The 22,382-nt window shown below is 43.2% G+C and overlaps 5 protein-coding genes across 7 annotated transcripts in view; 2 read left to right on the forward strand and 3 right to left on the reverse strand.

The window, feature by feature from the left end:
• The window catches only part of cyr (cypher), a 49,611-nt gene that overhangs the window by 22,808 nt on the left and 4,421 nt on the right, over positions 1 to 22,382 (forward strand). Inside the window, exons 1-3 of one of the 2 annotated variants that reach the window (XM_017086588.4) lie at positions 16,484 to 16,870; positions 19,021 to 19,824; positions 20,257 to 20,557. In XM_017086588.4, the coding sequence (XP_016942077.2) occupies positions 19,253 to 19,824; positions 20,257 to 20,557 (873 nt within the window). In that variant the 5' untranslated portion in view covers positions 16,484 to 16,870; positions 19,021 to 19,252. Of the gene's footprint in view, positions 1 to 16,483; positions 16,871 to 19,020; positions 19,825 to 20,256; positions 20,558 to 22,382 lie in introns of those variants that run through there. The other variant, XM_070997631.1, reaches the window with a different exon arrangement.
• On the forward strand, positions 384 to 5,567 carry Smox (Smad on X). 2 transcript variants are annotated; one of them, XM_036819964.3, is made up of 2 exons: positions 384 to 1,052; positions 1,909 to 5,567. In XM_036819964.3, exon 2 carries the CDS (start codon positions 2,132 to 2,134, stop codon positions 3,587 to 3,589), a length of 1,458 nt encoding a protein of 485 aa, XP_036675859.2. In that variant the 5' UTR covers positions 384 to 1,052; positions 1,909 to 2,131; the 3' UTR covers positions 3,590 to 5,567. The 2 variants fall into 2 exon arrangements, with proteins under 2 accessions (XP_036675859.2, XP_016942364.2); XM_017086875.4 differs by lacking the exon at positions 384 to 1,052 and adding an exon at positions 1,177 to 1,311.
• Positions 5,311 to 8,586, reverse strand: LOC108019134 (endothelial zinc finger protein induced by tumor necrosis factor alpha). The gene is made up of 2 exons (XM_017086876.4): positions 7,491 to 8,586; positions 5,311 to 6,985 (listed from the first exon to the last, which is right to left on the reverse strand). Exons 1-2 carry the CDS (start codon positions 7,803 to 7,805, stop codon positions 6,227 to 6,229), a joined length of 1,074 nt encoding a protein of 357 aa, XP_016942365.2. The 5' UTR covers positions 7,806 to 8,586; the 3' UTR covers positions 5,311 to 6,226.
• On the reverse strand, positions 8,768 to 11,334 carry LOC108018931 (dynein regulatory complex protein 1 homolog). The gene has a single exon (XM_017086524.4). It carries the CDS (start codon positions 11,118 to 11,120, stop codon positions 8,886 to 8,888), a length of 2,235 nt encoding a protein of 744 aa, XP_016942013.2. The 5' UTR covers positions 11,121 to 11,334; the 3' UTR covers positions 8,768 to 8,885.
• Positions 12,132 to 14,057, reverse strand: LOC108018916 (uncharacterized). The gene has a single exon (XM_017086507.3). It carries the CDS (start codon positions 13,961 to 13,963, stop codon positions 12,197 to 12,199), a length of 1,767 nt encoding a protein of 588 aa, XP_016941996.2. The 5' UTR covers positions 13,964 to 14,057; the 3' UTR covers positions 12,132 to 12,196.

Genomic DNA, 22,382 nt, shown 5'->3' on the forward strand with positions numbered 1-22,382 from the left:
AAGGTTTCAGTTCGATACCTTAGATATTTCAAAATACGCTTTTGAAATTCCTACAGACCTGTTCATCGCTTTAACTCTAAATGTTTCTGCAACTGCATGTTATTTTTAAATAAATGTTTCAAAATAGCGAGAAAATTAAAAAACAAAAACCGCGCCCATGTTCCAAATTCCACCATTCCGAAATATATCGACAAACGGTCTCACTAAAAGCCCAGGTGTCGATGTTGAAAATCGATTTTTCACCACCTCTAGGCAAAGTAATAACGTTAGTTATAACGTTATGCGTATCTTGCATCCCTTTTCTACTGACACTTACGGTGGCTTACGTTTTGCTAGCGGTTACGTTTTGCTGGCGCTTACGTTTTGCTGGCACTTACGTTTTGCTGGCTTACGTTTTGTTCGTTGCCGAAACGGAAGGAAAATTGCTTTTTTATTCTGTGTTCCGTGAACTTCGAGTTTTTACTTCGTTTGTTATCTTTTCAATTTCACTTGGATGTGCGATTGCCGGCGCTAAAAATACCAATAACGAAACGCAAGATAATAAATTAGCCCTGCTAGAACGCAATTCGAAGGAGAGGAAACTACAAAATTATAGCAAGAAAAAACGAAAAACAAACGACGAGGAGGCGTTGGAATAATAATAAAAAGAAGTTCTCTGTTCTTGTTGTGCGCCCCCCGTGTGTGCGTGTGTGTGTGGTGTGTCGGTGTGCGAGTATCTTTCCTGTCGGTGTCCGGAGACTGTGCCTTGGTGTGCGTGTGCGTATAGCTGTCACTTTCTGGCGCGCACACAAGATATATATACATACACACAGAACTTTGAAAAAGCGGTGGCCACCACACGCCCCCTTTCCAGACCACCACCCCCCATCCCGTTGTCTGGATGTGTGCGCCCGGTTCCGGTGCCGTTTGGTTACCGTTACCGTTCCCGTGCCCGTGCATCTGGATCTGGAAGCAGTGTGCGTGCGAGTGAGAGGGCGCCATTCGTCTAAGGAGCCTGACGCAGGAGCAAGAGCAGGACAACAGAGGAGCTTGAGTTGCCGGTACCGTTACAGGTAATATATATATATATATATATATATATATGTATATATGAGTGTGCATGGTGGATACGGATACGGACACACATGGATACAGATACACAGATACAGATACAGATACAGATACAGAGATACATTCCAAACCGAGTCGGCTGTGTGCAATTTTCGCTTTTCATGCACATTTTATTATTTATTTTTTTTTTTGCCAACCCAATCCAATTCAATCCGATCTAACCCCTCCTGCGTGCGGCGCTCGTGGATTTTGTTATTTTCGGTAATTTATTGCCCCGCCTTCGATAAGATGGAAAATTCCAAACTGCCCACAGATTAGGCGTGTGTATATATATTCTCGTTCTGGGGTCTGTTTCTGTTTCTCTGGGCTGCTGTAACTCAACGCAACGCAACTAACAAGAAAAAAAAAAAGAAAAGTAGAAGAGACGAAAGCGTCTGCAAGCGCAGACATTTGACCTTGTTGGGGACAATAACAATAATAACAACAATAGTGACACAAACAACAATAACAACCCACGCAGACAGACGATTGCATTTGTGATTTGCTATTTGCTATTTGCTGTTTGCTATTTGCTATTTGCTACTTGCGATTCGCGATTTGCGATTCCAATTGTGAAAGGAAATCTGAATTGAATTCGATTCTTGAGGAAATCGGAATCTAAAGTAAAATTTAATAGATTACCCATATAAACACACGCACACAGGCCCAGGCAATTATCACAAACATCGTCATCAGGGTCGGGCTTTTATCAGATCCAGCCGCTCCGCACACAAACACAAACATCCACACACATGCAAGCCCAATTATCAGGTTTTAATTACTAAAGCACGCACAACTAAACTTATTCCACTATTCCAGATCAAAAACACACAAGGCAAGTAGCGGCGGGAAGCAGGAGCACCGTTCCAGTATTCGAGACTAGGTGATCAACAAACAAAAAACACAAAAAACCGAAAGCAAAGCAAAGAAGGAGCAAGTGCGTCCACCAGTGGAGAGGCAGAAGCAGGATCAGGAGCAGCAGACGGAGGAGGAGGAGGAGCAAACCCGGAAGTCCCAGGAAAACTCCCCCTGAGACCCTGAGATGTTGCCATTCACCCCGCAGGTGGTCAAGCGTTTGTTAGCACTCAAAAAGGGCAACGAGGACAACAGCGTCGAGGGCAAGTGGTCGGAGAAGGCCGTCAAGAATCTGGTGAAGAAGATCAAGAAGAACTCGCAGCTGGAGGAGCTTGAGCGTGCCATCTCGACACAGAACTGCCAGACGAGGTGCGTGACGGTGCCGCGCAGCAAGCCAGCTCCCGCCGGCGAGCATCTGCGCAAGGGTCTGCCGCACGTCATCTATTGTCGCCTCTGGCGCTGGCCAGATCTCCAATCCCAGAATGAACTGAAGCCCCTCGATCACTGCGAGTACGCCTTCCATCTGCGCAAGGAGGAGATCTGCATCAATCCGTATCACTACAAGAAGATTGAGCTGTCCATCCTGGTGCCCAAATCGCTGCCCACGCCGCCCGACTCCATTGTCGACTATCCGCTGGATAACCATACGCACCAGATACCCAACAATACCGATTACAATGCGGCGATAATTCGCAGCGCCTCGTTGAGTCCGCCGCAGTATATGGAATTGGGCGGTGCCGGGCCCGTTTCCGTATCATCGTCCACCAGTTCAACGCTAGCGACCGCCACCGGTGGCGGTGGTCCCTCCTCCTCCTCGTCGTCATCCTCGTCCGCCGCCTCCGCGTATCAGCAGCAACAGCAGCAGCTGTCCTTTGGCCAAAACATGGACTCGCAGTCGAGTGTGCTCAGTGTGGGCAGCAGCATTCCCAACACCGGCACCCCGCCGCCCGGCTATATGAGCGAGGATGGTGACCCCATCGATCCCAACGACAACATGAACATGTCGCGTCTAACGCCCCCCGCCGATGCAGCCCCCGTGATGTACCACGAGCCGGCCTTCTGGTGTTCCATCTCCTATTACGAGCTGAACACGCGCGTCGGCGAAACCTTTCACGCCTCGCAGCCCTCGATCACGGTGGACGGCTTCACCGATCCTTCCAATTCGGAGCGCTTCTGCCTCGGCCTGCTGTCCAATGTGAATCGCAACGAGGTCGTCGAGCAGACGCGCCGTCACATTGGCAAGGGCGTGCGGCTGTACTATATTGGCGGCGAGGTGTTCGCCGAATGCCTGAGCGACTCGTCCATCTTTGTACAGAGCCCGAATTGCAACCAGCGATACGGCTGGCATCCGGCCACCGTCTGTAAGATACCGCCCGGCTGCAATCTGAAGATCTTCAATAACCAGGAGTTCGCCGCCCTGCTGTCGCAGTCCGTGTCGCAGGGATTCGAGGCCGTCTACCAGTTGACGCGCATGTGCACCATCCGCATGTCGTTCGTCAAGGGCTGGGGTGCCGAATACCGACGCCAGACGGTCACCTCGACGCCCTGCTGGATCGAACTGCATCTGAACGGGCCGCTTCAGTGGCTGGATCGTGTGCTCACGCAGATGGGCTCGCCGCGGCTGCCGTGCAGCTCCATGTCGTAAGCGCATCGGCCGGTTCCGGTTTTCAATTTTCCCCTCCCCAAGTTGCCCGCTCAAAAAAGCGCCGGAGTTTAAGGCCCATTTGGAGCTGAAACAAGAAACCTAGAAAGCCCAGTACGGCGCTGACAAGTAACACTGATGAACTGATTAAGAAGAAGGTGTACCATCCTCAAGAATTTGCGTTAGTAAATATTCTTAAATATCGTTTTTCGATACTAATCAAAAGAAATTTTGATTAGAATTAAGATATATTTACATCCGCAAGTTCTAGATGAAATTGGTATACGATCGAGAACCTTTCGTTCGATTTTTAATTAAAATCCCTAAGCACATAGGCAGTGAAAATTGTAATACGCCTGCAGGGGTATTAGGTTGCACATTTTTGATCACTAGCTTTAGAAAAAAGTTAAATTGAATTGCCAAAAAACAATCGAACAAAAGCCGGGCATATATGGCATATGCTGTACTATCCTTAAACTATGTATGTTATCAAGAAATTCCCTAAAAGGCTTGTAGAAACCCTAAAATGCATACTATACCTTGCTGTTAAATGTAAATCAATTAGCCCGCTTCATCAGTGTTGCCGGTCAGAACCTCCATGGGAATGCAAAATGAGAATCGGAATTGGTTTCACAGAGAAAACCAAGAAAAATTCTGAGAGCACATATGAAATAAGTTCAGGCAAATTATATACGAGTACATACTTGAGTAATTGAAAACAAATGGTAGATGCAAAACCAGATACAGATAGAGATATATCTATATACAAAGAGCACACACTTACATGTGGGATATATATCTTTACAAGCATATATGAGAGAGAAACATGTATTTGGCGTTACAAGTTTAGGACTATATATTGTGTAGGTGGAAACAGTGGAGAGTTACAGTTTTCGATAAGAAGCAACAATTTTTTTAAAAATTTTACACACAAAAAAAAGAGGAAATAACCGAAATGGAACCGACCAGGAATACACACAAAAACCGAAAGATACCCCGAATCTGTGTGCGTAGAGTTGGTAGCGCTAGAAGCGAGAGAGTCAAAATTCTTTGAGAAAGAAGCAAAACAATTATATCGGTGATTTGGAACAGAAAAAGGATGAGCAAAACAGGAACTGGGATTTATCAAGCTTGAAGCTTACACACACAGACAAAACACACACACACACTCTACCATACATTGCAAATGTACATAAGACCAAATAATTGAAATTATTCACGCAGGACCTCCACTTGATCGAGTATGGGATTATTAATATATCCGTTTGATGATGGTTGTTAAACGTTTCGATTTTCGCTTAGTACGTGTGTGTTAAAAATTCGTCAAAACTCTTAAAACGCAGTCAGCTCTTGTTAGTCGTAATATCCGTAAAATGCGATCATATATCCTATATGTAAAGCACTTGCCCAACAAAATTTGAATGCCGCAAATCAAGTCAGGCCCATTTGAGGTCACATTTTGTTCAGAGATGCATTTATTGTGTACCAAAACGAGAGATTCTTATTTCTTTATCACCCCTCTGAATTCGAACCGGTAGCTCAACCAATATGCAATATGGTTTGCCGGTGTTGGCCGGATTTTGCTTGGCAAGTGCGCGTTTTTCTTGGGTCTAGATCTTAAGTCTATATATGTAACGAAATTCGCTAGCTTATCTTAACATTTTTAAGAGCCTCAACCAGTTTATGTTCGAGTTCAATTTGTTTCTACTTCAACATTTTGCGGATTCTTTTAATTTTTTTTGTCCTTCGCTTCGCTGTTACAACCAAAAATAACTGTACCGCCCGGCCAGTGTTGAACATGGCACAGTGCGCGGCAGCCAGTGTTGGCTAGCGCTCTTGCCCTCTGTCTACGGCGTGACTTTAATTTAAGTTTTGTCTATTGTTTTTCCCACTTTGTTGCTTTTAAGTTTCTCACGTAGTTTTTGTGTGCAAACACTTGATCCTGATTGGCAATCAATCGAATAAACGATCGCGAACGAGATTTTGTTTTGTTAATTGGCTCTAGTTACGGTTTTGAACCATCCTACACCCTGGTTTTGAATTAATCAATTGTTTTTTTGTATTTCCGGCTAAACCCGCTAATAATGTAATGTAATCTTTAAGTTATGCCTAACGAAACAAAGCAAAGAAGGCGAACAATGCAGCAACAGTCAACAGTCTTCGGACCCCGATCGCCAGGATCGTGAACACAACCACAGAACCAGCAACCCCGTACCCGTAACTTTATAAAGTATAAATACAAATATATACATATATCTAATATGCAAGCATGCAGATAAAGACAAACAGAATTCGTATATATAAATAAACACTTATATTGAATGGAAAGCGCAGCCCAAGCCCACCTTGGAGGAGCTTTGGCTTGGGTCGGGTCTCAGGTTTTGTGGATTGAGTATGAGTTGAAAGGGGAGAGGCTTGCAGTTCTTAATAGGATCTTTCCGTAACTAAATTATAGTACTTTATAGTTTAGTAGGTAAAATTCCTTAATTTATATTGAATCATTTGAGCATAGTTCTTTGAACTTAAACTTCCTTTATCTCCTCTTAAGGCAAGCCTCTTCCTAGCATAAAAATGTTCTTAAATTATACGATGAAGCAAAAGTTTATCTGCATCGTTTACAACCACCTCTTGATTTCTCCGTCAACGTTCGTGCACCTTGAGGTGCTGTTTGTGATTGGATTTGCGCAGGAATCGCGCCGGACAAATGGGACAGGCGAAGGGACGCAGCTGGGAGTGGGCAATCTGGTGGTGCTTCAGCTCCGAGGCGCTAAAGAATCGCTTGCCGCACTGCGGCTGCGGACAGGCGAAGTCCCGCTGGTTGTAGTGCCTCTTCAGGTGGATGCTCAGGTAGCATTGATCCGTTAGAACGCGGCTGCAAATCGGGCAGGTGAAGCTAAGTGCAGATGTATCTTGCTGTTCATGCTCCTCCAACGGATGATCGGGATCCGGATCGGTTTGCGTGGAATGCCTTAGCTTGGTGTGAATGCGACGGGCGTGGATGGAGTGAAAGAAGAGGGGACAGTCCTTGACCAAACACGGATACGGTTTCTCTCCGGTATGCAATCTTCGATGCACAGCCAGGTAGTTGGCGTACCGAAATCCCTTGTCGCATATATCACACTTATACGGTCGCTCCGCCGTGTGGGTCACAGCATGGATGCGAAGTTTGTTCAGTTGCCTGAATGCCTTGCCGCACTCCTCGCACACGTGCGGCTTCTCGTCCGTGTGGGTCATCTTGTGGATGCGCAGATTGTAGGCCTCCGAGAAGCGTCTGCCGCAGACGTCGCAAATGTGATCTTTTCCAGCTCCCAGGCGACGCCTAGTCGGTGGTCTTCGCTTGGGCTTACATATGTCTTCTATCTTTTGTGGTGCTTCTGTGGTGTTTCGCTGCTGGAAAGCCTAGGTCGAAGTAATATATAACCATGTTACTAATATGTTTTATATGTTTGTTTCGAAAACAATTTTTTTGGTATAACTTTAAATATGGTATTAAAAACCATACCCAATTTTTATAAAAGGTTTTCTTAACGAAGCTTTAAAAAAAAGGCCAAACCCACAAAAGTAAAATTTATAATTTGTTTCGAAAACAATTTATTTGTGTATCCTCATATACATATAGTATTATTTTTAAAACCATACCATTTAAAAAAGAATTTCTTAACTAAGTTTTAAAAAACCTTACACGAATCTCAAAAGAAATCATTGCCTTAGGAAAATAACAATTTCAAAAACAATTTATTTTTATACCCTTTAATATGATATTATTTACCAAACCAAACTCAATTATACTTAAAATATTTTCTTATATTTTTTAATGAAATATTAAGTTCTTGAAAAGTTAACTCAAATCTCATAAAAATCTCCCCACTGAACTTAAACCTTAAAAGTTATCTCCATAATATACCTGCTTTTGCTCACAGATCCCTTGAGAATTTAACTGAATAGGCTTGGCCAGTTCCAGAAGATCGAATTCCAAACCCGGACTGAGCAGCTCCATCTCCACGGACCCATTTTCTCCGGAGAGGTCCTCCAGTTGGGCAAACAATTGCAGATCCTCGAGGCATACGCCATAGTTACTCTGATTTTCCAGTGAAAATCTGCCCAGTTCGGCATCCGTGATGAATGTGAGATCTTCAGATCGCATGTTGGTAGTTCGCTTCCGTCCGGGTTGCTGATGATTCGCCAACTGCCGTCCAAGACTTCCGCTGGCACCGCACATACAAAAAGTAGAGCCCACGGATTCCGGGCAAGCGTCGATAAGATTGCGCCGTGTTTAATTATGTAGTATATTATTACAGGCTGTAGTTATTGGCCATGGAATCAAGCCAAACAAGCGGGTGTCGCTTGTATTTTTATTTTATCGTAGTGTCGTCCATAAAGTCTCCCTATAAATGAATGATTAGCCCGCTGGTCTGCACTTTAAACGCTGGCGGTCTGAACTTTGAGCCAATATGACATCGACTACTCTACATATATGTATAAGTTCAAACACGTATAACCGACAATTTTGTCTATGGCTCAACTTTATCGGGTTGCCCTGATAAGACTCTGTGCAACAGTCCTAATCGTTTGCTGTTCAGTAGAGAAGTGGTAGCTATGGGTAGCAGAAAACGTAGATCGAAGGTGTTCCCCGTCCAGAGATCATCTACCACCGCCCAGTTCCCATGGATTCAAAGTTCGAAATGAAATTAAAAGCAAATCAAACATTTAAGATCGTCAATTTGGTGGACAGTTTGGCATGGGCAGTATGGTAAACTATGCTTAGGAGGGGTCGTTTAAGTTTGTTGGCAATATATTTATAATTTATATCATATCATTGATTTATTATTATTACCTACTATTTTTTTTATTATTGCCCCCTTTTTTGCCACCCTTGGAAATATTGAAAAGTAATCAAAGAGTTGCAAAGCTGCGCAATGAGTTAATAACGGTCTTCAGTAAAAGGTATACCTGGTATAGTCATAGTTTAGAGGGAGACAAAGTACGATATGGACGTAGTCATTTATTTTTTCAGAGGAATATTAAAGTCATTTTTTTTCTAGACAAATCAAGAATGATTTCTTGCAAGGAATAGTTTTTATTTTAATTTAGTTAGCCTTTGGATATGCATCACCCTTTTTTTTAATGGCGCCCGAACAGGGACACTTACCCCACGTCTATGTACCGATTTCAATGGCAATGTCAAAGAGCAAGACTAGGCACAATTATAATTTATCATGTTTGGACGGAATTGAACAATAATTGATTGGGATTTTCAGTGGGGCAGCTGAGACTACATTGGAATCTGTGAATATCCCAGCTAGACGGTGAACTTCTGTAGCAGATGGCGCAACTCCTCGTTCTGGCGGCGCAGAAAGACCACTTCCGCATCGTACTGCACACGCATTTTCAGCACCTCCACATAGTGATTCAGTCCGTGCTCCAGCGTCTTCCACAGCTTGCACTTAGAGGGTGGGAAGCAGGCCGAGAACTGGCGCCAGAAGCCACGGATCTCGGCATCCGTTATCTGAATGAGATTTACCGCATTGAGAATGCTGCCCGGCTCGTGTTCGTACATCTGCTTGTGCATCTTGGAGGTGAAGAGGTTCATGGCGTGCAGGCAGAGGGCTGGCTCCATGACCAAGTAGTGATTGTGGCACTTCTTGGCCGCCTCCTCGCCCTTGGTCAGAAAGGTTTCCCCAGTGGGCCGATGCTCCGGTTGGTCTTGCTGCCCCAACGCGGTCTGCAGACGATTGGGCTTCTGATCCTTCATGAAGACCTCGGCACACTTGCGAGGGCTCAATCCCTGTGGCTGGCAATTCGGGCAGTAGGTGTACGGCATGAAGACCTTGGTCAGTTCCTTGACATCCCGCAAATGGCGGATTCGCAGCGCCGCAAATATATTGTCGATACGCACTAGGCACTTGTCCTCCTCGGAATAGGGCTCGAGGATCTTCAAAAGTCGCTCCTCGATGAGGAAACCGCCGCGATCGGAGAGCTTTCGGATGAGATTGCGCATCAGGCGCAGCGACTCTGGCGGCAGTTCCTTGATATCCGGCCGGTGCTTTATGGCCGATTTGGGTAGCACCCGGTTCTTTGGAACCCGTCCTATACGCATGTCAAACTTCTCCAGAATGTTATTGCGCTTCTTTTTGGCCTTGTTGATGTTTGGAATAGGTGGCACGGGACTGGACCATGGCATGGCCAGCTGCTGCTCGTGTATGATGCGATCGATGTGGTAGACCCGATCCACCAACAGATTCAGCTCCTTATAGTTGATCTCCCAGATGCGATCGAATTTCTCGCGATTGTTTAGCCTCGCCTGGTGGGCCTTGGACTCCATGTCGTTGATGTTGGCGTGCAGCTTGTAAATGTCCGAGGAAAGACGTGCTATGTTCCGCTTGCCGGTGTTATAGAGGTTCTTCAGGCCACGCCGGGTGCGTCCAATGGCCTCGTGCAGGCGTGCCACTCGTCGCTTCTGCTGGTTGTTAATAATGACGTTCTCTTCGTTGCGCTTCTGGAGAACCTGATAGTTGTAGTCCAGCTTCTCGGAATTCATCAGCACATTGTCTCGCGTACGTCGCAGCTCCAGTTCCAAGCGCTCGCACTCCTTCTCCAGCCGAATTCGAGTGCTCTTGGTCAACTCCTCCTGGGACTCGTTGATCTGCTGCGTCTGGCGGGCATAGAACTGCTCCCGCGTCCTCACCAAATTGGCCTTCTCATCAAAGTTGGCATTCATGGCATCGAAGAAGGTGCGCCACTTTTCCACCGCATTGACGGCGAAGATCTGACGCTCCTCCTCAATAGTGTGGCGCAGCATTTGGAGGTGCTCCTTGTAGGCCTCCTTCAGAGTCTCCACCTGGTGATCGACGCGCTCCACTAGACAACACAGATCCTGGGCCTGCCGCTCGCGATCGAACTCGTACTTGGCATTCATGCGGTCCACCTCCTGCTGGCAGGCGGCTATCATCTCGTCCTTGCGGGCCATTATCTCGGCAATGCGTTTCTTTTGCTCTTCGATTTGATCCCACAAGAGCATCGGCTCGTTGGTCTCCTCCAGCTCCGTCCAGCGCGCCTTGATGTTCTCGAAACGGGCCATTGTCTCCACGGTTTCACGTTGCAGCTTCACCTGCACCTGGTTCTTCTGCGAGGCCTCAAACAGGCGGCGATTTAGCTCCCTGCGCTCATTGGCCACACGGACATTGGTCACCAGTTCGTTGCCAAAGCGGACCAGCTCATTGAGTCGCTCGCTGGACAACTCCAGCTGCTGGTCAATGGGCGACTTCTGGGCCTGGCAGCGCTCGGCCACTCCCTTCGGAGCCTCGCGGAACTGCTGACGCACCCGGTTGAGGATCGCCAGGCGGCGTTCGTCCAGCTTTTTCACCGACTTGTCGCAGTGCTCGTTAAAGATTAGCCCATCAATGCGATCGTTGAAGGACTCCCAGCTGTCCACTGGGCCCACATCGGGCTCCACCTCCTCCTCCTCCTCGACGCTGCCGTCGCTGAGCAGCTCCTGCTCCTGGTGCTCCTCCAGCTCATCCTCGTTGTCATCCATGGTTGTTCAAAAAATATATGGCTGATCGAGATCTTGATGGGAATCGCTTTGTGCGTGATTTCAAAAGGCAACTCCAATCCGAGTCAGGGGGTTTGTTGTATAGGTGGAAAAGTTTGATCGAAGGTTCCTGGGTTCCCTTGGTTTCAAGGCCATTTCCGTAGACGCCTCCCATTCCGAAAAATATAAACAACATTTTGTTTACTTCTGTCGTCAGTGGTGACTGCAAGTGATGAGAAAATAGCTAAGTTACATGTGTAGTAAGGCTTTAAAAACCTAATTGTTGCTTTATTAGGTAAAAATATCCATTTATATTTTGCTGATTTACAGCAACTTATTCTCAAGAAAATTTTAAAAATGACAACTTTAAAAAATGAAAGAAATTAAGTATGGCCTTTGAGATAAGTCTTTTCCCCTAGACATAAAGAAAAACCTTTACTGATTTGGGAATGTTTTATTATTTATTCATCATTATTTGTATGTCAGTGGTTTGTTACTATGGTTTTTAAAAATGTTTGGTGTTTCCAAATGTTCATGTTTATGAACCGAATGGAGTTTCGACAAGAGTAATCTATTTTTGACATTTTGAAATAAAATTCATAAATAACGTGTATTATCGGTACCTGTTCAATAATAAATATTCCTTAAAAATACAAGTTAAAAATAAAACTCTATGAAAACCATTAAGTTTTAGCTTGAAAAAGGCTAAACGTCAAAGGTCGTTATCGATAACGAACGATAGACGCTGGAGCCCCAGCTACTGCCCTCTCGCTTTCTCCCGTTCTAGAACCCATGCTGACGTCAGCAGGCCGTGCAAATCGAATGGAAAATTCCGTTTACCAAACAACAATGACCCTTAACCCGTTCCGCCAATGGAACCCAAGATCTTTGACCCCGGAGTTGCATTCCACACTCTGAACTTGATGCCCTGCCAAATACAGCCCTGCGAATTTGGCGACACTGGGTTGCATTCGACCAAAAATGGGGGGGGTCATATTCGAAAACGCCAGCACATACACCGTTTACATTGTATTGTTTAATTGGGTCCTATTTACAAGGTTTGCGCAAGGGAGCGGCACTCAATTATCCTCAGTCTTCAAGGTGATTTCATATATCAGCTCGTCGTTGTAGTCCTGCCCATTGACATGGTGGTTGATCTGCTGTTGCTGTTGGACAGCATTAAAGTATTGCTCCTCGGTGAGCAGCTCCTCCTCCACATCCTCGTCGTCATCCTCGCCGACCGCGTTCTCTACCAGCAGACGCTGGTCATCATAATCCGATAGCTGGACGTACTGCGGTTCGCCCTCGTCCAAATAATGCCCATTGACAGCCCCCTGCTCATCCGTCTGGCCCTCCTCGACCAGCAGACCGTCGTCCTCGTCGAAGTCCTCCTCCAACAGGCCCAAACCATCGTCATCGTCGTCCTGGCCATCCATCATTCCCCCCGAAACGGATCCTCCCTGATTCCCATCACCATCCCTAACGTTCACATAGCGACGCGTATTGCTGCGGCACTGAATGGACCGTTTGTGGGCATCAAAGTAGTTAATGTCGGTGAACTCCTCCTGGCACAGATGACACACATAAGTGCCCTGGCTCAGGTGCATCTCCTTGCGATGGCGTGCCATCTTGTGGGCATCGCGACATTGCAAACCGCAGAACGGACACTTGAGCATCCTCCGCTTACCCATGTGGACATTGCGGATGTGCTCCTGCAGCGAGAAGTTCTTGTAGTAGGCCTTCTGGCAGTACTGACACTGGAATCGCCGCTTCTTTTCGTGCGTCGCTTCGCGATGGCGCTTCAGCTGGGTATTCTGGGCGAATGTCTTGCCGCACATCTCGCAAATGTGCTCCTTTTCGAGATGACGCCGTTGGTTGTGCACGCGCAGGTCCTGTTTGGTGGAGAAGTACAGGGTGCACAGTTCGCAGACGTAGGGACGGATGCCCATGTGGCGCCGCGCATGTCCGGCCAGGTATTTGCAGTCGCGATACGTCTCCGTGCAGTAGATGCAGGCATAGCGATTGGTCCCCGGAACCAAATGGGTCTTCTGGTGCTTGGACAGTTTCGTCTTCTGCATCACATCCGGGCAAATGCCACATTCCACCGGCAGCTTCTCGTCCAGCATGTCGCTGATCATTGAGAACTCCACAATGGGTGTGCTGTCCTCGTCAAAGTCCACAATGGTGGCTATCAGGTCGTCGAAGAGCAGGTAGCGGCGCGGTCCCTTGAACTCATCCAGCATCTTTTCGCTGGGTTTCACGTCCTTGACGCTGCCATCGTCGTCGTTGTTTTGGCTGGCAAAGCTGCGTATGGCGATCTGGAGGGCAGATGAAGATCTAACTTTGCTGGCCGGCACAGAAGGCGCCGGCGGCGGTGGTGGCGGCGATGGCGACGGTGGCGGTGAAGGCGACGACGGATCCATGTCCAGATCATCTGGCTCCTCAGACACGGGTGGATGGGCGTAGCTGAGCTCATAGTCACCTAGATCCTGCTCCTCCTCCACCAGTTCACCCATTTCGTTAAGCTGCAGTTCCGTGACCACATACTGGTCGCCCTGTTCGTCCAGCGGTGTGTCCTTCGCGCGGGCGTCCACTAGCAGGGCCTGCAGCTCCTCGTCCACCAGCAGCTCGCCCTCCACGCCGTCCTCGTTGACGATGAGGAACTCCTCGTCGTACTCGTTGCCCAGGCCGTCCAAAACCACGTAGGTGGCGTCCTCGGTGGCGTCCACCAAGCCAACGGCTCCTCCGTTCTCATCGTCCGAGTACTCGCTCTTCGCGGGCATCACGAACTCGATCACGTCGGACATGTCCAGGTTCATCGCAAGGCGGTGGTGGTGGTTGCTCATCCTCGTCGCATAGGCTGTGATATATGGGATATGCTATGCTTTGACTTCTTAAAGTGCACCACCTGAAATACCAAAAAGGTGATAAATACCACATATCTGCTTCTAGGGATGTGAAATATTTCAAAATACCAATGTATCGATATTTTTTGAATAAAAATAAATATTAGTATCGTGATATTTTTTCACCTGATATATCAAAATCGACATTTTACTAAACTATAAATGGGACCGCACACGCAAATCGATTCAGTGTTCAAGTAATATATTCAGTATATTTTTAACAATTTTAGTATAAGGAAATTGGTCGAGGCCTTCCAACGGCCCGGAAACCAGCCATTGATCTTAATAGAAATATTGCTATGCTTTTTTTTAAAAAACGACCAACCTCCAGCTTTTTTATTTATTTATCTTAAGAAAAATCCATTAGAAGGCGCATCCACCGCCCAAAATTCTTGCTTAAAAATAGATGTAGTCAAAGAATAAATAAACAAATACTAAACTTAAACGGTTATAACTTGCGAAAATTCTAGTGGCGTTAATTTTGGCCCACAATAGTCCGAAGTCATTCCACCACGCTTGCCTAAATGGAAATCTCATTCTTGATAAATTTGCCAATGGCAATAAAATAAATTGTATTCAGTTTTGCAATCGCTTCAGCTATATAATTAAAAATCAAATTACTGTAGATAGGCCATAAAATATCACATATCTACTAATTTAATCGATAGCACAGCTCAAACCGTTTTTGGTATAACTTTTCGCATCTAAACAGAGACGTATGGATCTAGACCTTAGCAGATAAACGGGCATACTTCGTCATCAGAATCCAGTCTTGGTCTATCGCTGGATAGGTCAAGACTCATAGACCTTAAGTTTCTTTAATGATTTTAAGTAGCCAGCGAAAATGTTTGCTTGTGAAGTTGCAATTATAAACTAGAACGAGAACAAGAACGACTGTTCACTTTATATTTTTCCTTTAAGGTTTTTTTTTAAATCAAATTCTTTTTTTTATTACATAACGTTATCAACGAACGTTATTTTTTCTTTGCTTTATTCTTTCTTTGTCAAATCAGACAGGCAGACTTGTAAAGTGCAGCTGCTTTTAGTTTGGCCATCGCCTGCCCATCCCGATAGTGGTTCAAACTAGTATTAATCAGAAATAATGTTTGGAATGTTTTCTTTCGTCGGACTCTTTGGTCAGGTCTCTTAAGCACGTTATTTTGTTTCCGCAATTGTACAGACCTACAGAGGAAAACGACCGTTCAATTTCTACTTTTCTTTTAAAGTTTTTTTTTATCAAATCCTTTTTTTTTTTAATTTTACGTAATTAGTATAATTGCTTAATTTTACAGAGGCGCGGGGGAACGAACGTTCTTTTTCCTTTGCCTTATTCTTTCTAAGTCAAATATCTATTTGATACATTTTTGGTGCAGTAAATTAAATGTTTGGATTATCGCAGTACTCTTGCTGGTATGCAGCGATACTCCCTCGAACTACGAAATTGTCGCGATGCAAGCGAACTGCTCCCCTGAAATACAGTCGCTGAAGGGCAGGGAAAATAAATAAATAGAAACAATTTTAAAAACTTCAAGCGAACTGCTCCCCTGAGATACAGTCGCTGAAGGGCAGGGAAAATAAATAAATATTACTAATTTTAAAAACTGGAAGCGAACTGCTCCCCTGAGATACAGTCGCTGAAGGGCAGGGAATATAAATAAATATTAATAATTTTAAAAACTGGAAGCGAACTGCTCCCCTGAGATACAGTCGCTGAAGGGCAGGGAAAATAAATAAATATTAATAATTTTAAAAATTGCAAGCGAACTGCTCCCCTGAGATACAGTCGCTGAAGGGCAGGGAAAATAAATAAATATTAATAATTTTAAAAACTGCCAGCGAACTGCTCCCCTGAGATACAGTCGCTGAAGGGCAGGGAAAATAAATAAATATAAACAATATTAAAAACTGGAAGCGAACTGCTCCCCTGAAATACAGTCGCTGAAGGGCAATGTCTTCGCAAATGATGGCCTTGTTCCACGTAAAAAATTGTTCCGCATTGGTTTTCGAAAACCACCTAGAAACTGTAAAAACTTTCAGAAAGTAAAAATTTCCTCTTTTGGAAAAGCAGTGTCCCCTCTTCAAAGTTGATTTTAAAGCGAATCTTCTGTTAAGCATCCATTGAGTTCTTGCTAGAATTTTATTTCTATAATAAATTTACGATCAGACTCCTGCAAAGCAGTTATCGTCTATAGTAACTACATTACTTGAGGGTATTAGAGGTGGCCGAACACCGATTGTGGGTAGCTTGGTATTTTAAAATACAAAATACCAAAGTCAGTATTTCGATGTTTTCGAACTATCGATAGAGCGCCTTTTGAATGGATACGCTGCGCGCCAAAATCAAAATCACTGCGCATGCGTGACGACGTCTTCTGCTTTTCCGCTCTTTGCCCCATCCCTTTCCCTTGTTGCTGTATTGTTGCGGTCTGGGCTCGCGACTAACTTGGCTAACTTCTGGATTTCGAATTGGCCCGGTGCATTGCATCTGCACACTCGGTGGCGCGCGCTCGTCTTCTTGGGTTGAGACTTCTTCAGCGGGCGTTTCGTTTCGCGAGCCTTCCTTCTTGTTTTACATTTCTTTTTTTTTTACGGTGTTTACTGTTTGGCACTTGGGAGCGTGTGAAGTGCGCGCATGCGTAGTGGCTGATAATTAACCAATTTGAAAATTGCGGTTCTTCTGCTTTTTTTGCAATTCGAATTGACCGCAAAATTGCGTAAGGAATTCGATTTTTTTTTGCATGTGCGAGTGTTTATGAAATAAGTGTTAACGAGAATAAAAAGTTACCAATAGATTTCAAAGAAACTGAAAAGATTTAAATAAAGGATACAAAAGGATCTTTTTTCAAGGTAAGCTTTCAGTGAAAAAACTAGAAACAAATTAAAACAGGATCGAAATAAAGTTCAAAGAACAAAAACGTAGCTAAGTAAAATTAAGGATTTATAAATACAGTGGTCGGCATATGTATTTTGACAAAATAAAAGTTAAGTATACTCATAACTTGAATTTACTTCTTGTAAACTATAGGCATCAATGGAAAGGTAATTTCAATGCCGTTTGAATGATACAATACATTTCTTAACCCATTCAGTATTTATTGAAAAGGACGAATTTGTGTAAATCAACTTTTAAATTTTTTTTAAAAACTTTTTTCTTCGTCTTGAAAACTTAAATTTTTTGATGCAAAAAGTTTCTTCAAACAAAAACAATAGTAACTGCAAAAAGAATTTTTCAAAAATCATTTTTCTTATATTTTTTATGAATTTTTGAAAATGCTTAAAAACAGGCATTTGAGCCATATTTTTCTCTTTTTCATACAAATTTTTTCCGACATTGTCACCTTCAAAAAATCATAAAAAATATAAGGAAAATGATTTTTGAAAAATTCTTTTTGCAGTTACTATTATTTTTGTTTGAAGAAACTTTTTGCATCAAAAAGTTTAAGTTTTCAAGTCGAGGAAAAAAGTTTGAAAAAAAAATTTAAAAGTTGATTTACACAAATTTGTCCTTTTCAATAAGTACTGAATGGGTAAAGAAATGTATTGTATCATTCAAACGGCATTGAAATTACCTTTCCATTGATGCCTATAGTTTACAAGAAGTAAATTCAAGTTATGAGTATACTTAACTTTTATTTTGTCAAAATACATATGCCGACCAGTGTAAGTAAGGAAGCTAGTTAAGTACATTTTCCGGCTTTTTATACAAACAGACCTCCTCATACAAAAACCAGCAATAGAGCCATTTAGAGCCAAAACCTTGTATGATAATGACATTCATTTAGTTTTAATAAAATTATACATGCTAAGTAAAATAAAGAAGTTCAATATAAGAAAAGTAATACGTTTTTATTTAAAGCTAAAATTACAAAACTAAGTAGTTTCTTTACTTTGTTTTTTTAGCTTCATATATCCTTTGATAAAATTGAAAGAGTAATACAAATTTATTACATAAAAGATTGAGGATTAAGGACCTAGGCTTATAAACTTTGAACAACTTAATGGAAAGGTGATCAGAGTGAAGGGCAGGTATGTCACTGCCACTTCGAAAGTATTATATTTTTTCAGAGTCAAAGTTATATTGTTAATTGGGCTGATTACAATGCCCACAAGAGTTAATAAGAGATGGGAATCACAAATACAAATAGACGGCACAATGAGCGAATAACCAACGAGCAGCCAGTAGTAATATCAAATAGGATTACGCAAAGTTGCAAACGCATTATGTTGATGTTGATTTAAGCTTTGGTGTTTGCCTTTATCGCATGTATTTATTTATTTGTTCGCCGTGCTGCAACATCTTCAGCAGCCTCACAGCTTTATAGCTTGGGTCCAATCAACAAATATGGGACAAACTTGACCCGCTTTCGGCTTTCGATTGGAATTGGCATCGTATGGCGTTGAAAATGGGCAGGGAAGGGCTCCCAAATTGGCCTCTCGTTCATTTGGCAATTATAAATTACATAAAGTGGTTGACATTTCCCCCTTTCCCTTTTCGTTAACCATAGAATGGATTATAGCCATCGGTGATTTCGGTCTTTTGATGATATTGGGACAACTATCACAAGCTGAATCTCTTATTTATAAGTTGCGATTTATAACTCGGATTATACCTATTTGTGTTAGTTTATTTACTTAATAATGTTTGTTTCTAAACGGTTTTAAAATAATATTCTATATTAATTTTAATGTTTTATATTTTTTTGAGTTATTTAAGTCCTTAAGACTACCAATTTAGGTTTAGTTCTAGGATTGATAAAAACGATAATGGTCTTTAATAGGGATTTAAAAGTAATAAGTTCATGTATTTAAAATAAATGGTAAAATACATATACCTAATTTCTTTACCTAATGGTTGTAAAACGCCCAGTTATAGTAGAGTGTAAGCAACATCATACACTTGTATATAGAACTTAAGAGCTAAGAATCAATTAGACTATACCCCCTAAATACTTGACCCAAAATCGTCGCCAGGCAACTAATGCATTTCCATTTCGCAGACAAGATTCTCGAACTTGGACTCGGAGTAGGCCAATTAAGAGTTAGCCACGCGGCCACACGAACAGGTGTCGGCGGTTCCAGCAGCAACATCAACAGCAGCAACATCACCAACAGCAACAGCGACATCCAGTGACAGCAGCAACAAGTGGCATCATTTGCGGTTTTGATCGCCGGGGCGGTTGGTTTGCCTTTGCCGTTGCCATTGCCTGGTAAAAACGGGAAATCGGAAACATGTTCTCCTCCATCGCCGCCGCATCCTCATCCCCATACCCATTCTCATACCCATGCCCACGTCGCGGTGGTGGCGTCTTCAATCTCGGCCAGCTGCTGCCTATGGCCATCGTTATCGGTGTGTTGCATCTGCCGCAGTTTGTGTGTCATGCTGGCTGGGCAACCAGAACGCCAGAGAATTCCATTAATGAGACGACGGCCACCACCTCCTCCTCCTCCTCCATGCAAATCCAGACGCTGCAGGTGAATTGCAGCCGGGATTTGCTTGAAATGCATTTGGAGCTGAATCGACCTTTTCGGGGATTGCTCTATGCCAAGGACTTTCCGCTGGAGTGCCGGGCAAGGGGTCAGGACTCGACCTTCCTGCATCTACGCATTCCCACCTCGGGTTGTGGAGTGCGGGCAGAGCCGCTGGAGGATGGTAGTCTGGAGTACACTGTTCGTGTGATGCTCCAAAAGGAGCAGAAACTGCGTCAGAGCACCGACATTCTCAGCGCCGTTAAGTGCCAACTTCCGGCCAATGCGATGGGTATGGCACTTCCGGTCTTGCGACAGGACAAAGGACACGACAGGTGAGAGTCGGACACGCAAAAATATTAAAGAAAAGGATTTTTTTATTTTTAATATCATAATATATTATTTGAGTTTGATATGATTATAATAAAAATTTAAAGCCAGATAAGTGTTAACCATATAATCAAATTATGAAATACATTAAGTAGCCAATAGATTGTTTTGATACTTAGATCATAAGGACCATATGATTTGGTTCCACCATTTTTTTTTAAATTTTCAACTATTAGCATTGAAATTTAAAGTTTGTGCTGGTAAATTTAACACTAGTTAACAAGATTAAACTACCAAGAGACATTTTCAATAGAAGAAAATCCAGTTTGCTTTAGTAAACTCAAGCGCTTAACGTCTTTTGAAAGATTCTTTAGAAATGGATGATATATTTGATACAGCTTGTAATATATAGATATTTTATCTTCCAATTTTTCCAGAAATGCCAGGATGCGTGCTTTGGCAGCGGCTTCTGTTCCGGCCCTCTCAGTATCATCTGCACCACCGACCAGCACCACCCACCACCATCACATGGAGACGCCGAGAGTTAGGATCTGGCTGGAATTGGGTGGTCCAAACGGAACCGGGTCCGTGGAGGTGGGCGTGGCCACCACCCTGACCGTACGTGCGATCGTTCCCGGGAATATCGGTGTGCGGGTGGTGGACTGTGCGGCCCTCGACGGACTGGGGGAGTCAACGCAGCAACTGTTGGATGCCCGTGGCTGTCCCATCGACGAGCAGGTGAGTGGATAAGCCATAGATATATATACATATATATCTTATGGATCGATCGGTCATTTGCGTAACAGGTGCCGGCGGCACGACATTCTACGCTAAACCGTTAGAGCGGAGAAGAAACCAAACTTAGACGCGATGAGACAAACGGAAAGTCATTAATTAAACACGATGTCGTCGCTGTGGGGCGATCTGCGAGTGATCGCATTTAACTTTCATTTTTATAGACGACATCTAGAGGGTACCATAGGGTATACGAGAGCAGTTTAATAGAACTTTCAAGTACACCCTTTTAGACCTTTAAAATGAAATTTTTCTAGAGTGCTTTACGATAGCAATTGAACTTATAACTAAATTCTTTTTTGGACATAGAACATTTTCCCATCTTAAAGTATCTTTGGTTGACCTAAAAAAGATTTCTTGGCTGCAAGCAAATCTAAAAACATATTTTACTTTTAAAAGTTAGTTAAACGTCATTTCTGTCACTCGAAGTCATCACAACTTGAAACTTTTTATGTGATTCGTGTTAGAAATCTTTAAGTGCGTGTTAAAGACACATGAATATGTTAAACAAAAGTCATTTGGACTCCATTCTTTGCCACTAATTTCTTAATCGCAACGAAAGGGAAAACCTAATAGACGGAAAATGGTATACCAAAATCGGATTGATTGGATACCGATACCAATACCCCTACTCATACCCCAATATTTAAAATATTTACCGCCCAAAAAAAAAAGGAAAAAAGCGCCTCATTAAGTGTAACAGTTATTACAGCACCGACATTAAATGTGAAGCAAACGGCAGCAAAACCGAAACTGTTAGCCGTAATTACGCGATCATCGTTAGAACAGTTTTCGTTGCCCAGCCAAGCAGTCCCAAACAACTAAGCCCAACTCAACTCAACTCAGCAAAACTCAAACCATTAGGCAAAGTAAAGTGGGAAAAACAAAAATAAGCGAAGAAACGCCTGCGAACTGTTCTGGCTTCCCTGGGTTCTCTTCTCTGGGCTCAACGATTCTTCAGTTAAGTTCTTCTTGAGTAAATTAGGAGGTCACAACAATTAGCCAACAGTGAAATACATAGAAATATTTATCGTTTAGCATTTTGACGTGCCCCTGTTGTGGTTGACTCACCTTCTTCCCCGCAAGACAATCTTCATCAGCACCACTGAAGCGAAGAACAGTGGGGCAAGCACTAATTGGGGATTGTAATACAATCCAATAGTAAATTTAAAGAAAGCATTAATAGCCAATCAAGAAATATTTTGAAATTCGGTTGTAATTGGCTGGAATGGTTTTTTGTAGCACTCGAAGTATACATTTTTTTTAGTACTAAAGAAATAAGGTAATTCTAAGAGTTCAAGTACTACCTCTGCTATCATGTTTTATTTAAAGAAATCATATAATCTTACACGATCTTAAAAATAACTGAAATTTAAATAAATAATCACCGAACCTAACATTTTCTTGTAAGATTCTAAAATATTGCCAAGAAAAACTTTTACAAATTAAAAGAAAAAAATTGTTTTTTTTTTTTTTTTTTGTAAAAGTGTATATCTATTTAGGATTAACAGGTATAAAATAAAAATTGTTTAATTCTAAATTTTAAAATCTTAAAAATAATTTTAAAAAATCTTCCAAGTCCAAATCTGCATTCCACATTTCTATCATAAAATGCATCTTTTGCTATTTGCACAGCTTAAAATGTATATACTTTTTTTTTAGATTTTTCTTGCATTGGTTCCACTGTGCGACAGTGGGCAATGCCATTGCCAGGCATTTGCATTTTGGTCGCCGGCCGTCGCAGCTTTGTGCACATGTCATTCATTCA

The sequence above is a fragment of the Drosophila suzukii genome, chromosome X, assembly GCF_043229965.1.
Source record: "Drosophila suzukii chromosome X, CBGP_Dsuzu_IsoJpt1.0, whole genome shotgun sequence".
NCBI classification, from domain to species: Eukaryota; Metazoa; Arthropoda; class Insecta; order Diptera; family Drosophilidae; genus Drosophila; species Drosophila suzukii.